General features: G+C 32.5%; 2 protein-coding genes across 2 annotated transcripts; one reads left to right on the top strand and one right to left on the bottom strand.

Moving 5' to 3' along the window:
• Window positions 1-6,010: 6,010 nt before the first annotated feature.
• LOC110712198 (protein ECERIFERUM 26-like) lies at window positions 6,011-8,189 on the bottom strand. The gene is made up of 2 exons (XM_021890657.1): window positions 7,723-8,189; window positions 6,011-7,276 (listed from the first exon to the last, which is right to left on the bottom strand). The coding sequence occupies exons 1-2, from the start codon at window positions 8,140-8,142 to the stop codon at window positions 6,353-6,355; spliced, it is 1,344 nt and encodes a 447-aa protein (XP_021746349.1). The 5' UTR covers window positions 8,143-8,189; the 3' UTR covers window positions 6,011-6,352.
• Window positions 8,190-10,037: 1,848 nt separating this feature from the next.
• LOC110712173 (V-type proton ATPase subunit c''2) lies at window positions 10,038-14,031 on the top strand. Its single transcript, XM_021890618.1, has 4 exons — window positions 10,038-10,366; window positions 10,459-10,536; window positions 13,061-13,231; window positions 13,488-14,031. The coding sequence occupies exons 1-4, from the start codon at window positions 10,251-10,253 to the stop codon at window positions 13,654-13,656; spliced, it is 534 nt and encodes a 177-aa protein (XP_021746310.1). The 5' UTR covers window positions 10,038-10,250; the 3' UTR covers window positions 13,657-14,031.
• Window positions 14,032-15,148: the final 1,117 nt, after the last annotated feature.

Below are 15,148 nucleotides of genomic sequence, written 5' to 3'. Positions count from 1 at the left end.
AAACACGGGGGAGCATAAGATATAATATTTAAGACGGCACATACTACACCAACTATTGGTTGGTTTGTCACTTTCAATTCGCGTATTCATAGTTACCTTGAAGGCGTGAATAGAGTTAGAACTAGACTTTAGACAATTAAGGTCAAAATATTAAGTGACAAAGAATAGGTCATTCTCTATATATAAAAGAATAATATAGAAGTTACAATATTACTTTTATAATGAAGTTTCCCCATTGTTAACTTAATTTTATAAATAAAATTAGAGATATTAATAGTTAAAATAATACATCCACAAATTTTAAATTAATGTGAAACAATAAAAAAAAAAATTGAAATACTTTATACTACCTTATACGTAAGTATATGATTAGGTGACTTATGTCATTGAAAACCCCAATATCAGCTTATAAATAAATGAGCTATGATAAATATAAATCACAACCAACGCTTCATTGTCACCCTTAACTTCAAATTTTTATAGCCGTCGAGTTAGTTTATGTCATACTATGACCAAATGTATAGTTGTATTGGTCCAAATACTATAACCAATTGTGGATTTCAAATTATTCATTAACTTTATTTATAATTTATAATAAATCAAGATTTCATTAACTTTTTACTTACATCAAGATTTCATTAACTTTTTACTTACATTAATTTGTTGAAGTTGAAAGAAAAATAAGAATTTTGCGCCTGATAATGTAAACAGTTTCATCAAGTTCCTTTTTTCTTTTTTTTTTTTTTTTTGCTTGCAAAATTCATGAACTATATACTTCTTCCGTTTCTTTATAATTACAACACGTATCTAAAATGGATTTGTCATAATAGTTGTAACACACTATAAAAGAAAGGTTTTTATGATGAAAATTGTACTATTACATTTGTTTAAAGCTCATGGTCCACTTGATTATATTCCTAAGAACCTCTTAACCCCATTTTAAGTGTATTATATATATAATTGGTTTAAAAAAAAACAAAAGTGTGTTATATCATGTGAGGTCCATTTTTCTTAAATACTGTGATAAAGTGTGTGTTGCAACTATAAAGAAACAGAGGAAGTAGAACATTAAGCTTGCGGATGGATGGATACCGAGTGGGATGAACCACCACCCAGAAGTCCGGAATCCAGTTTGATCTGGTATGCTTCTCGCTCTATCTATCACTCGCTTATCATTTGTTTACTTCAATTTTTCATCCGTATATATATGTTAAATGCATCACATATTCACATATCCATTTAATATAACCATCCCTTGTCGTTTCTCGGCACACTGTTGGCCAAGTTAGGGGTGAGCAAAGATCCAGGGTACCCGGTATCGAACCCGGAACCGGTTAGGACCCGCCGGGTCCGGACCCAGAACTGGTCTCACCGATTCCGGGACCGGGTCCAAAATTTCGGACCCGGTTGTAACCGGTTCCGGTTCCGAATCCTATAATTTTGGACCCGGTACCCATTGGGTACCCGGTTGTATATGATATAGTATGTGGATTGTTTGTGTTTTTTAGAAACTAAAGAATTATGTATAGCCCATTTTAATTTCTAAGCCCAATTGCTTATAAAACTCTCAACCCACTATGAAACAAAACCCTAAAACTTCTAGATTTTTCTCTCCACTCTACTATACCGGTTACCCAACATATATTGTACAAAATATATTTAAAAAAACAAAAATGTGTTGAACGTAATTAATTAGTAAAATTAAAAAAAAAAACATTAATATTTAATATAATTAAAATAGCTTAATGTATATAAAAATATAAGTATTAAACGTTAAAAGTAAAAATACACCAAAAAAAAAATTATGATTTGTATTATATTTCAACACTTATATATATAAGTGGGTACCCGAGATCGGAACCGGTACCTGGTGAAACCAATTCCAATTCCTAAATTTTAGGACCCGATTGTACCAGTTCCAAATTTTAGGACCCGTTCCCAGCCAATTCCGGGTCCAGATCCTAAAATTTTGTCCGGATACCCAATTTGCTCATCCCCTAGGCCAAGTTGCTTGTATGTAGGCAAACTGGCAAAACAAACAGACAATCTGATCTATTTAAAAGAAATCAAAGTAGTTTAGAAATACTTCTTATTTTATACCCTAATTAACTGCTACGTACGACGAGCAAAGACATTCTAGAAATACAAAGAGATCGTACGTATGTACTACTAGCTAGTCCCTTCTCCTCTGAACACAACCAAGACTTTGAAGTTTGAAATAACAAATAAGATGCTTGAGTACGGCCATTACAGTTTTTAGACTATATTTTAGAGGTAAGAGACAAATGATTTTAAGTTTTATATATACTTCTTATATTTATAATTTCTACACTTGATCATGTGTTTAAATTGAAATTTAAAATAAGTTTGACCTTTTCATTTTTCTAAATGTATTGACTAGCTAACAATGGTCTATATGGAATAATTTATTAATAAATTAAAGTATTTATTGAATTTTGTTATGTGAAAGTAATACAATACTCAGTAAAAAAAATTAAAACAGTAATAATTTATTCTTTGCTTCAAGAAAATTGATAGCACAAGCTAAGCTTATGAATACACAAATTTGACCATAATTATTCATCTTTAAATATCTATTACTCGGAGTAAAAAAAAAAGTCATTACTTGTATTATGAATATTTTTTCCATGAAACTAATCTGTCCAACCTTTTAATTTATTTCAATAAATTATTAACAACAACGAACATATGTCAAAGTTTTGTTTCAATAAAGTATGTAAATAGTGTGTAGACGAAGTTTGTTGGAATTTTTTTTTTTTTTTTTTTTTTTTTTGGTGTTAGTTTGTTGGAAAGTTTAAACAACTACTTGTTAACTTGTACATATTGTATAGATCAATATAAGTGAGGTCATCGATAATCTTCAATGAGCTATACCGGCTAGAGGAGAATCTAACCAATCTCAAGTCCTACAAAAATCAATCATAAAACCAGTTAACAATATGCAGGTAAGTGGTAACTCGTCAAACATATATAAGCACTTCACACGTGCATATAGGGGTGTTTATTATTCAGATTAAAACCGAAATCATCTAATCCAATTCAAGCCGAATTATTAATTTGGATCGGATCCGAACTTTAAATTAGATCGGAACAGATTGAATTTTTTGATAATTCGAATTTCGGGATCGGATCGGATTGCCCTTGTTTGAATCCAAAAAACTGAAATATGAAATCGTGATTTTACAAATAAGTTGTTAATAGTCTTAACATTAATCATGATAAAATATGTTTATAATTACATTAATATTAATCATGTAAAACTATGTGTTCAACACTTGTATTAATCATGTACAATCATGTTTTCAAGAATTGAGTTTTTATAATTGAATTTTTATTTTTAATTTATAATCACGTTAAACGCTAAAAATTTGTAATGTATTTTAATTTGAATTTTTCGGATCGAATCCAAATAACTAAATTTTAATTCGAATTGGATTTGGTGAGAAATTCGGATCGGATTGCATTTGAAAATTGAAAACCAATTTATTTCGAATTGGATTAGATTTGGCCTAAATCCAAACCGAACGAACACCCCAACGTACATATATATGTTACTAGCAATTAGTAGTATCTTCTTTTTTTTTTTTCCTTCATTTATTTCATTGTATATGAGACAATTTATCCTAGCTCACACGTTGATTTTCATATAATTGTATCGAAAAATTAAAACTTCTACTACTCTGTACAGTACTACTTATAGGTGTACACGTATACATGAACATTTATAAATCTTGTACATGACACTCTTGCATGCACATGACTAATATTATCATTTGCTGAATGGTCATCCGAATCTTCCTCGTTCACATACGATGCAGCTACATTATGAGGTGCAATCAAGGCAAACAAGCTACAAACCACATGTTTCACAAAACATCTAATAAATAAAATTTAAAATACAAAGTATAAATAATGTAGCAAGTCGATCTTGGTGTAGATATGATTAATTTATTTAATCATATCCTAAATTAATCGTCTCTACTATTATTGATGACCTTCTAGAATCCATAAATATGAGTAGATGAGAAGGATCCTCAACTTGTTTTATGTTGCCCTTGGTGTTTTGATGATAACACAAGTCAAACTTATATTTGGAACTAATAATTATCATGACTCTGTAGCCTAACTACAAGTTGCAGAGTTATTCGAATCAAAGGAACTGAAGCTCAAAAGCAAAGGCTGATTGCAGTGTTCCTTTGAAGGAATAGAAGCTTCGGAGTAGAAGCTGGAGAACGAAGACTCAGATTAGAGGCTTCCTCGGAGAATTAATAAAGACTAAAGTATTTTTATTTTAGGATATATGTAAGTGAGAGTCAATAGGAGTTTGATACTTTAGTAGAATGCTTAAATGTTTTGTTTTAAAAAGATAGAATTTGAAGTTGCTTAATTATAGGATCGGAGTTTAGTTATTTATGAAAAATATCTTTTTCTGATTTTTGGTTAAAAGAATATATTTTATTTTCGGTTAAATATTTTTCAAAAATATCCTTAACTAATTTCCTAAACTTGCGCTACAGGAAAATTGAATTAGTCTTCTTCCACTAAGCTAGGAAATTTCTTCCTATTACTTTAACGTGTCCTGAGTTTTAGGACATTTTTGAAGCACTGGAAGTGGTGGAGGTTAGTGGCGTTGGATTGCAGCAGTAGTGGCGTAAGAATGGAGCAGTGTTTGCGTTTTAATCAAGCTACGATTTTTCCTATAAATAGAGAAGATGTTTTCTGGAAAAATTCAACTTGCGCAAACATACATTCTATTTTCTAAGCTTTCAAAGAGTTAAGAGTCGCATTCTACTTTAGTTGATGACTTTCTTATTTTCTTTCATTAGAGTATTTCTTCCAAGAGTTGTATTTGGGGATTGGGGAGTTTGAGTGAACTCTAGAGAAAGAGAGAGAAAGAAAGAGAAGAGAAGAGCAGTAAGTTGAGGGATTTATTGCTGGGAACTCTAAGTTCGCTAAGGAACTTGGAGATAGAGTATTTAGCTTATAATAGGTTGTTTGTCCTATTTTAGTAAAAAATCTTTCCTAAAATCCCAAGTGGTCGTGGTTTTTCTTCTTGTTAGCGCCAAAAAGTTTTCCACGCTAAATCTATCTGTGTGAATATAAGTTCATTTAGCTTAGTTTTTAATATTCCGCAAAAAGTTGTCTAATTCCTCCCATACTACAATTCAACCCCCCTCTTGTATTATTCTTATAAAGTAACAGTTTAGAGCTTTAGACATAGCCCCTGTACGTTCGATATGTTTTCCTTATTTTCACTTACAAAATAGATCAAATTAGAGTTATCAGTAGCTTAGATAAAGTAAATTTACTTATGAAAAATAAATTCAAATTAGTGAAAAATATAGTCATGCGGAATATGTTATATACGTCTCAATATATACTTTCACAATATTAGTTTTTTATATATATATATATATATATATATTTTTACTAATGAGTGATTAAAGATATATATAAATGGTATAAAATGTACATTGCCAAGCTTAAAACTCCAACATTGCAATTAGAAAAACAGAGGAAAAGTTTCGATGATAAAAGTACTAATTGTAGACTACGTAGTTATATATGTATGGCAGGGTTTAGTACTTTAGTGGCCTTAGTGCATATTATTAGGCTACAGAAATACAGCACAATGCACCATAGTCAATAATCGTGCAACTCGTGCTTAATGGCACAACTAACATGGCATGTCGAGGAAAAGACGTAAGTGCAAAGTTGTGCTTCCTAGGTGTGATACACTCAATAACACACGCATGCAATATAATGTTACGTAACATATTGAGTTTGCTTCAACTAGAAAAAATTGTAGATCTTTTGTATTAGTGTAGGGGAGTGAGCTAGGTGAGGTAAATATTGTTGGGTTAACGTTCAAACTTGCACAACATGATATGTTGGACTTACGTTATTTTTCTTAACGTCCGTAACAAGGAGCTAATAAACATTATTTTGTGTATATCTATGATTAAATACAAGAGATTTGGCGAAAAAAGGAGAAGTTACGGAATATAAGGTATAAAATGTATTATTTAGGGACAAATGACATATTCAAATGCAAGTACATACATATCTGTGTGTGATTATGACTTATTATCTATACTAGTTTTTTTAGCCGCACTTGGAGAGTTGGAGAGAAGTATAAAAATAAAATAAAAAGTTATTCCATATTAATTAGGAAAGAAAATGTGACAAAACTATACCAAAATTTGACAAATTATTGAAATAAAATATATAGATTTTGTTGGAATGCATTATTATTGCATGATATTATCACCAATGACTAATTATACTATTTGCTACGCAACATTATGTTGTAATTTCATATAGTGTGACCTTAATTAGTGGATATTCTTGCTGCCATTATAATCTTTGGAGAGAAGCTAGCAAGAAGTTTATCTTCACATAATTCAATAGCTTCATTATTTGGAAGTGTAACAATTACTATTCTACTTAATTTCCCTTCACTAGGATGGGATGGAAGCACCAAAACTTTCCCTTTATTCAGAATAGCTGACTCGTTGTAATAACTAATTCTGAATGGCTCATACCCTTCCACAAAAATAGCCGAATACGGGTCCACACTCTCAAGATTCAAAAAGACCAAACTATTCTTGTCGAATGAAGAAATTGGGGAGAAGCTGTTATAATGCTCTAACCATTCAATTAAGTCAATAATCCCCTCTTTGTTTACCTTCCTAATTGCTTCTCCTATTACTTGAGTTGCTAATTGTTGATCATCCCCTTCAATGTCATCTCCATTAACTTTGATGTAGACCATGCAATTTCCAAAATACCCTTGATCCAATCCTAAAACCTTCCTCACATCCAAACCCATGGATATATCTACAAGCCCATTTGTTTCTCCTTTCACTCTACTAATACAAACCCAAAGCAACCCAACAAGAACGGCAAAAGGCGAAGGATCCGACCCATTCAAGTGGGCCAAATCCATACAAGCTTGGACCATATGATCTGTAAATGAAAGAGCAACAGTTTTTGAATGTTGGACTTTGGATGGGCTTGGGCCTTCTATGAGGCTTTTGTAGTGATTGATCAAATGGTCATTGGGCTGATTATGGGCCTTTTGAAGGGCCAAAGTTATTTTGGGTAGAGGGTGAAAGAAAGGCGGTATAAAGATGTTTCCTCGAAGTACTCTGTCGGCCCAAGCCTTAATAAGTAGGGTTGCACTAAATGGATCAGCTAGAAGATGTGAGCAACTCAAGCCAATGGCCATTCCACCTTCTTCAAATTCTGTCACCTACAATGTAAAATTAGTACACAAGAAATTAGCACAACAAAAGAAAAGATTGAGCTATGTTATTGCAATGACACATGCGAGTTTATCATGTCTTGTCTACATTATCTGTCATTCTGGCTCTCTCAAATATTTATCTCGAAAAATGCGTTAAATCTTACTCGTTAATACAAATTGATACAATGAGTAAAATGATAGTCAAATAGTTAAAGTTTAATTGAACCATAAGTTAGTTAGTTATAAATATTTGGCAAATGAGGACTCATTAACTATACGTGATCAATATTAACATATTATACAAAATATTAGAAGACGGGTTACAATATATTTTTCTTAATACAACATTTAAAAAAAGCATAAATAATTGGAAAATATAATATGAAAGAACAAATATTCAAATAAAATAGAAAATCGAAAATTAAAGTTGTTTTTTTAACAAAAATACTTACCATAATATAAAAAGTGGCCCAATAGTATGGTATATGATACCAATCTTCCCAATGAATAAGTTTTTTTTCCTTTTCTTCATCCACATTTTCTAACCAACTTTCAACACTCCCTTTAGCAACAGCCTCTACCATTCTTACCCCTGCATCATTACACTTAATCATCCATTTTTCTTCATCATTTTTTACTAATCTTCCAGTAATTAAAGGAAAATATGATAAAACTTCTGCAAGAAGTATTCTAAATTTAGTAGTTAATTCACCAATTGGCAACCCTAATTTTGGAGTTTTATAATAAATCACCATTTTAAGGTGTTGATTTTCCATAAGAAGATCAAGGCTAGATAATTGTATTTTTCTACCAGGTTGTACTGGTTTTGTGGTTGATACTATTCTTTTGCAAAAAGATGTGAATTCACCCATGAATACTTAGCTTAATTAGCTTGCTAATTTTTGTATTAGTAAATGTTAAGTATATCATTATTTATTTTTTGGGGGGTATTTATAAGGTACTTGAAGAAACAAACTCCATTTTTATAGGAAAATATCATTTGCATGATTTTATTAACAACTCTAATTCAGTTAAGAAAATTTTCAAGGTTGATGATCTATGTGTTACACTTAACATGCTAACCATAGCATTTTCCTTATTTAAGTATTTTTTTCAACTCATAAGAAATTAAGTTGGAGCAATGGAGGCAAAAGTTGGAATGTAGAGGATTTAAGCTAAGTCGGAGTAAGACTGAATATTTGGTATGCCACTTTGGTACTCAAAGGGGGACAAGCAATGATGTGGTGAGTTTGGATGGAAAGGACTTGATCATGAGTGAATGTTTTAAATATCTTGGATCGATCATCTAGAAAAATGGTGACATTGATCAAAACGTGGCCCACAGGATTAAGTGGGGTTGGCTTAAATGGAGAGCAGCCACGGGAGTGTTATGTGACCGAATCATTCCTTTACAGTTGAAGGGAAAATAATTCTACAAGACGGCCATAAGACCAGTGTTGCTTTATGGTACCGAATGTTAGACTTCTAAGAGGGAGCACATTAAAAAGATGGAGGTTATGGAAATGCACATGTTAAGTTGGATGTGCAGTAACACTCTAAGAGATAGAACCTGAAATGAGGTTATCCGCAAAAAAGTAGGTGTGACAGGCATTGCAGACAAACTAAGGGAAAATCGCCTGTGTTGGTTTGGGCATGTAAGACGAAGACCCGAGGGTGATCCGGTACGAAGAGGGGAAGAGGGGAACCATGGAGGGGTTAAACAAGGGAGAGGGAGACCGAAAACGACTTGGTTGGAAGGATATGAAGTATATGGATTTACATGAGAATGATGCATTGGATCGTAAGGGATGAGGAGGAAGATTTTGGTCAATGACTACACGGAATAATCAAATTTGGTTCATGTAGCCGACCCCCACTTATGGGATTAAGGCTTTGATTGATTGTTGGGAATTAAGATGATACTAGTGACTTAAGCACAAGGCCTTTTCTTTTACTCGGTTCTATGTTGTAAGGTACAACCGTACAACCAAAGTTAGGTTCTGTTCTTTTGAGCTACTTTGCTCTGCTCTACTCTGGTGATTCTGCTCTACTGAGCCCTCTGCTTAGTATTAATGATCCGCTGTCCCCCTGACATCTGCTTTGCTCTGGTGACATTTGCTCTGCTATGCTTGTAACTTGTGAACAAATAGGCAAAAAGGTAACCTTGAATGTATAATGTACCGAGCTTACATTAAAAATGTTTTTAAACACGTACAATTAGCTTTATCCTTATAATCTGGCAAAAATTGAGGAAGATAATACAACTACAAATTTGCATTGTTTAGGCTCATTTAGTTAACAAGAATAACTTAGACAGCTTCTTGATGTTCAATTCGTTTAGGCACACAAATAGCTTTAATACTTTATTACCTTTTAAAACTTTTTTAAATCTGTAAGAAGCTTGGTTTATTTTAGATTTTTTTTTATAATACTTGTATTATTTTAGATTTTTTTTATAATACTTGTATGTAATCATAAAATTTACCTCGTGTTAATAATCTATACATTGGTTCTAAATTTTAGGTGAAATAATAGTTAAATTAATCCATTTGAATAATTAGATTCAACAATTAGCATATTACATAAATCAAATGCAAAAATTTAATTTTTACACTATTTATATTTCTTTTTCCCTAAATATAACACGATTATTTATATCGATCGAGTATGATCGAGTATTACCATGAGTTCAGGTCAAGTCAAGTCGAGCCGAACTCAACCAACCATAAGAAACAACTCATACAAACAAGCAATAAGCCCATTCAACCACTCACCAAAAACACAAGCCCGCAAGATTTATACGAGCAAACAAAAATCATCCCAATTCCCAAATCTCAAATCCTTAGCATTTTCTCTCTCTCCTCTGACACCACCACCACGAACAACCCTCAAAAATTCAAGATCAGATCACAAAAACCCGTAAATCAAATCCCCCAATTTTCATCACCAAATTAGGAGAGAGAAAATTTAAGGTATAGTTATGGTGTACCCAGTAACTAGTTCATGGGCCAGAGCTCTGGTTCAGATCTCCCCTTATACCTTTTCTGCCCTTGGTATTGCTCTCTCTATTGGCATATCTGTTCTTGGTGCTGCTTGGTAAATTTCTAATTCATATTTTTTTTTTTCTGGTTTTTTTTTTAATTATGATTTTTCTCTTTAATTTGATTTTTTTTTTTGGAATTTTTTAGGGGAATTTACATTACTGGGAGTAGTTTAATTGGTGCGGCAATCAAAGCTCCTAGAATTACCTCCAAAAATCTTATCAGGTGATTATTTATAATTTTACCTTGTAATTTTTTAGCTCTTAAATTGTTAATTTTGCAAGTTTAATTTGATGTTTATGCTATCAGTTGACAATGTTATAAATCTGTTAATCAGCATTGTGTTTTGTTTTTGATTTAATTTGGATTGGGTGATGGAAATCATTGATCTTGTATTAATTTTGAATTTATGGTTGATTTTGTGGAAGATTGATGTATTGTAGTTGACATTGTACTTTGGGTTAGAGAGGGTTAGAAGGATTAGGTTGATCAGATCATCGAAATCGATCATTTGGTAGTCCAATAGTCAATTGGTTCAATGCTAGGTTTAGGTTGTGAAATTTGAAGTTTAGTATGTAGATAGAGTGACAGCGGTTTGGATGTTTAGATTGTAAAAATTGGTGCTTGGGCTGAGAAATTTTGTGTACAAGCAGACAGTTTCTTACTCAGACTAAAAGCAATTGGTGAGTATGCTTTGAAGAAGCATGGTTTTGTTTGTTGTTTTTGCGCTTGCCATGGAAAGATGATGAGGTCGATTTACATAAATGACTAGTAATCTTACTTTATTATAAGAAAGAGTTGAAGAGGTATGCTCTTCAGTTTGTGTTGAGGCAGCCATTTGGCAAAGTATATGTACTATTATTAGTAAGATGAGGATCGTAGTTTATATTGACTTTTTTTAGGAGCATAAAGTTTGAAAGTGTAGGGTTTTGCCCAACTTCATGACAGTATGTAGAAAAAGAGAGGAAGAAATATCTAAGATCACAAGGTATTGAGATAGTGAGGATGTTTGGACGAGGAGATAGATTGCTGTTGTTAATGTGTTGTTGAGATAAAAGTTGTTGCTTTTTGATTCATTTTGTATTTCTTTAGAATGATTTGTTTGGGTATATTATGTAATTTTGTTTGTCCTCTTTGACTTTTTGTGAATTGTTTTGATGACTTTTGTTCAAAATGATGTGTTGTGTCCATACCCACATGTTCAAATTGTTAAAATTCTGAGGTTCTTACTTTGTTGAAATGAAGAGTTCGGCTTTGTTGAAATGAAGAGTTCGGGTAGCATAGGACTGTAAGATTCTGAATAAATTACTTTTCTTACTGTGTTTTATGTTATGGTATACTTTGCATTTATCCTTTATCTTGGTAAGCACCACGGAGGAAATTTCTTCAGCAGCAAATTGCTTGTCCTCACCCTTGTAGCTTACAACAATCATGCGCTTCTCCCTAGGTTCTGGTGTAACCTTGAATGGCCACAACTTCATGTCTGCCTGAATTGATGCATCACTGATTCTCCTTCCAATCTACCTCTTAGCATATGAATTAAAATCATAATATTCACTATAAAAGAATGCACAGATAGAAAATGAAGTATCTCACAGTAAAAAAAAAAAAAAAACTTTTAATGAAAGTTCCAAGCAAAACATCACTACATAAAATACAAAAACTTTCTCCCTAATTTATAAACAATAACAGTGTAAGTCACTTTTCGAGACAATAACCATGGAAAGCATCCTTACTACTATAATTAATTTAATTTTTGAATGCAGGCAATGACAATTATTCAAAACAGCACAAAATTCCATATTACGAGACAACAAAAACACCATTACATCAACTTTCCCGCCCCCCGCGATTGGATGGTCAATGTATATAAATGACTAGAAATCTTACTTTTAATAAGAAAGAGTTGAAGATATATGCTCTTCTGTTCTTGTTGAGGCAGGCATTAAGTATATGTAATATTATAAGTAAAATGAGGATTGTAGTTTATATTGACTTTTTTTGGAGCATGAAGTTTGAAAGTGCAGGATTTTGCTCATCTTCATGACAGTATGTAGAAAAAGAGAGGAAGAAAAAGTAATCTAAGATCACAAAGTAATCTAAGAAAAAGTGAGGATGTTTGGATAAAGACTGATTAAGAGCAACATTGGATAGACAGAAACATTATCTATCTGCATTTGATCCTTGGATCAAATTTATCTTGAGTTTTTTGAAATCATATGTTCTCTTATAGAACCTTTTGTCGGAGTGATTCTAATATGCTGTTGTTGACCTCATAATTTGGATAGAACTGAAGTATAACGTAGATGTGGATTTTTGAATTCCGATAATAGTGATTGATTTAGTCTTGTACTGCCTGCTTAAATTTCCCCTTTTTACTTACTGTACTTTCATTATGGTCTCCTTCAAATTCCTTTCGTGGTCAGTTCTTCATTGATTTTTCTTCAATCTGTACAAATGTGAAGAGGATCAATAAAGCTGCTCTAAACTTATATACTTTGTATATATATATATATATATATATATATATATATATATATTGCGGAGTATATGCTTTTTGATGATTAATGATTATGAATGCACTCATAATCCTGATTTTGTTCGATTAGAGAACAATGATATCAATGTGTATATTGGTCAAATAGTAAACATATCAGTGGCATGTTTAGTAAGAAATGTTTTATATGTTTTACATCTACTTGTCGGCTTCTTTTGAGTAACCAAAATGCTTTTTTTTTTTTTTTTCCAGTGTAATCTTTTGTGAAGCTGTAGCTATATATGGAGTAATTGTGGCTATCATTCTGCAGACAAAGCTAGAAAGTGTCCCATCATCTCTGATTTATGAACCAGAGTCTCTTAGAGCAGGATATGCAATCTTTGCATCTGGACTTATTGTTGGTTTTGCAAACCTTGTCTGTGGGTGAGTATACTTTCTTTGACATTGAATGATTCTTCTTGAAGTAGAGGTGGCCATTGAGTTAGATATGCTGGGGGGCAGCCCAGGTTTGCCACCTTTTCGTCTAAAGTTTGATGGGTAACTCATCCACCTGGTGGACTGATCCAAGTAGCCTGGTAGCCAGGCTGCAATGGATCGGATCCAGTCCACTGGCCACCTGTATTCTGAAGGATTTTGTCCATCCCATTTATTTGATATAAAACTTATGACTCTGCAACAGGTTATGCGTGGGTATAATTGGAAGCAGTTGTGCTTTATCTGATGCTCAAAACTCCTCGCTGTTTGTGAAGATTTTGGTTATCGAGATTTTTGGTAGTGCCCTTGGGTTGTTCGGTGTGATTGTTGGTATCATCATGTCAGCCCAAGCAACATGGCCAAAGGCTGCATGATTTGCACCATCCAGCAGAAAAATTCGTGTAAAATAGTGAACCTCGCTCCATTTCCATGTTCAGTAAGCTGAAAAGCCTGAAATGCAGTTCATTTTGTGGAATTACTATTATTCCCTTGTAAATCTAAAACATCTTGTCTCGCTCCTTGAAATTGAGATCATAATAGCAGATTGATGTATGATACTTATTGCCTTTTTTGGTAGCTTTATGTTGTTATTCTAATTCATGAATAATAAGGGAGGAATTCGCTGCTTTGTTTCCGGAAAACTCATCAGCTGGAAGAGATTATTGTTTATTTATTTATCTTGTAATTCTTATTCATGTACACAAAAATAAAGTTATGTTTGAGCTCATTAGGCCACACATTTCCTATGATGGCATAGAGGCTTTAGTGCGATTAATTGGATTACATAATTAGCCATATTATGATTACTATGAAAATTCTGTCTTCGCAATGTTTGTGTTAGTTTCTTGTTTGTATAATTGTATTTTGAATATTACTAGCCATGTTACGTAATTAGCCATGTCACAATGTATGATACTTATTGCTGTAAGTCACGTACGCAAAGACGCATGAGTTTTAGCCAAGCCTCAATATTAAAAACAATTGCAAAACACAGAGCTACATGAAAATGGCAATCCCAACTAGAACGTGAGGGGGGCCAGTGGGCTACATAACCCGGAACTTGAGGAGCAGCAAAACAGAATGGTTCCGCCGAGTAAGACTAAGATGGTGCCGAGGTGCAGACGGACAACTCAACATGGAACTGGTTGTTCCGATCCTTCACAAATTTGTGGAGTTCAACTAGGCAAGCTCTCCCTGACTAAGAGAAATTTTCAGGGGATTCTCTGAACATCGGTTACATTTCCTGGAATATCCGGAATATAATCTGTTAGTAAATAATACGAAGTATTAACATCCTTGCTAGATTAATACGGAGTAAATAATAATAAAAAGATGGTAATTTCATTTACCAAAAATCTAAAGAACTTGTAATATAATTCTTTATAATATAATATAATTTTTTATTATCTTTTCTCATAATATAATTCTTTTCCGAGCTAGTGAAATTACCCCTTTTTTTTCCTGTAATTTTTAAGAGATAAAACGATTGTTTTTTAGTACTCCTTAATTTCTTTAATTTATACATGGTTAAAAGATTTAGTTGTTTATTTCTATAATTAATTAGGATATAATTGTTAGTACAATTCGGTTATAAAAGGATAGATTTGCAAAACTTTATCTCTACAAGATATCATTAGTTTTTCTAGTATTAGATTTTGTTATACACGTGTTTTAGGCTAATTATTTAGCTTATAAACACGTGATGGTGTTTAATGAAATAGATGATGATTAATTGATTTGAATTTAATACTCCGTAAAGTTTTATGTAAGCGTTTGTGTAGCTTAATTTTTCTTGACTGAGACTTAACATCCAAACCTTTCATTTGCGATTGATGGTTAAATCCCATTTAAATCCTCATCATCTTT

The sequence above is a fragment of the Chenopodium quinoa genome, unplaced genomic scaffold (genome assembly GCF_001683475.1).
Source record: "Chenopodium quinoa cultivar QQ74 unplaced genomic scaffold, ASM168347v1, whole genome shotgun sequence".
Lineage (NCBI taxonomy): Eukaryota > Viridiplantae > Streptophyta > Magnoliopsida > Caryophyllales > Amaranthaceae > Chenopodium > Chenopodium quinoa.
This window is presented reverse-complemented; position numbering and strand designations above follow the sequence as displayed.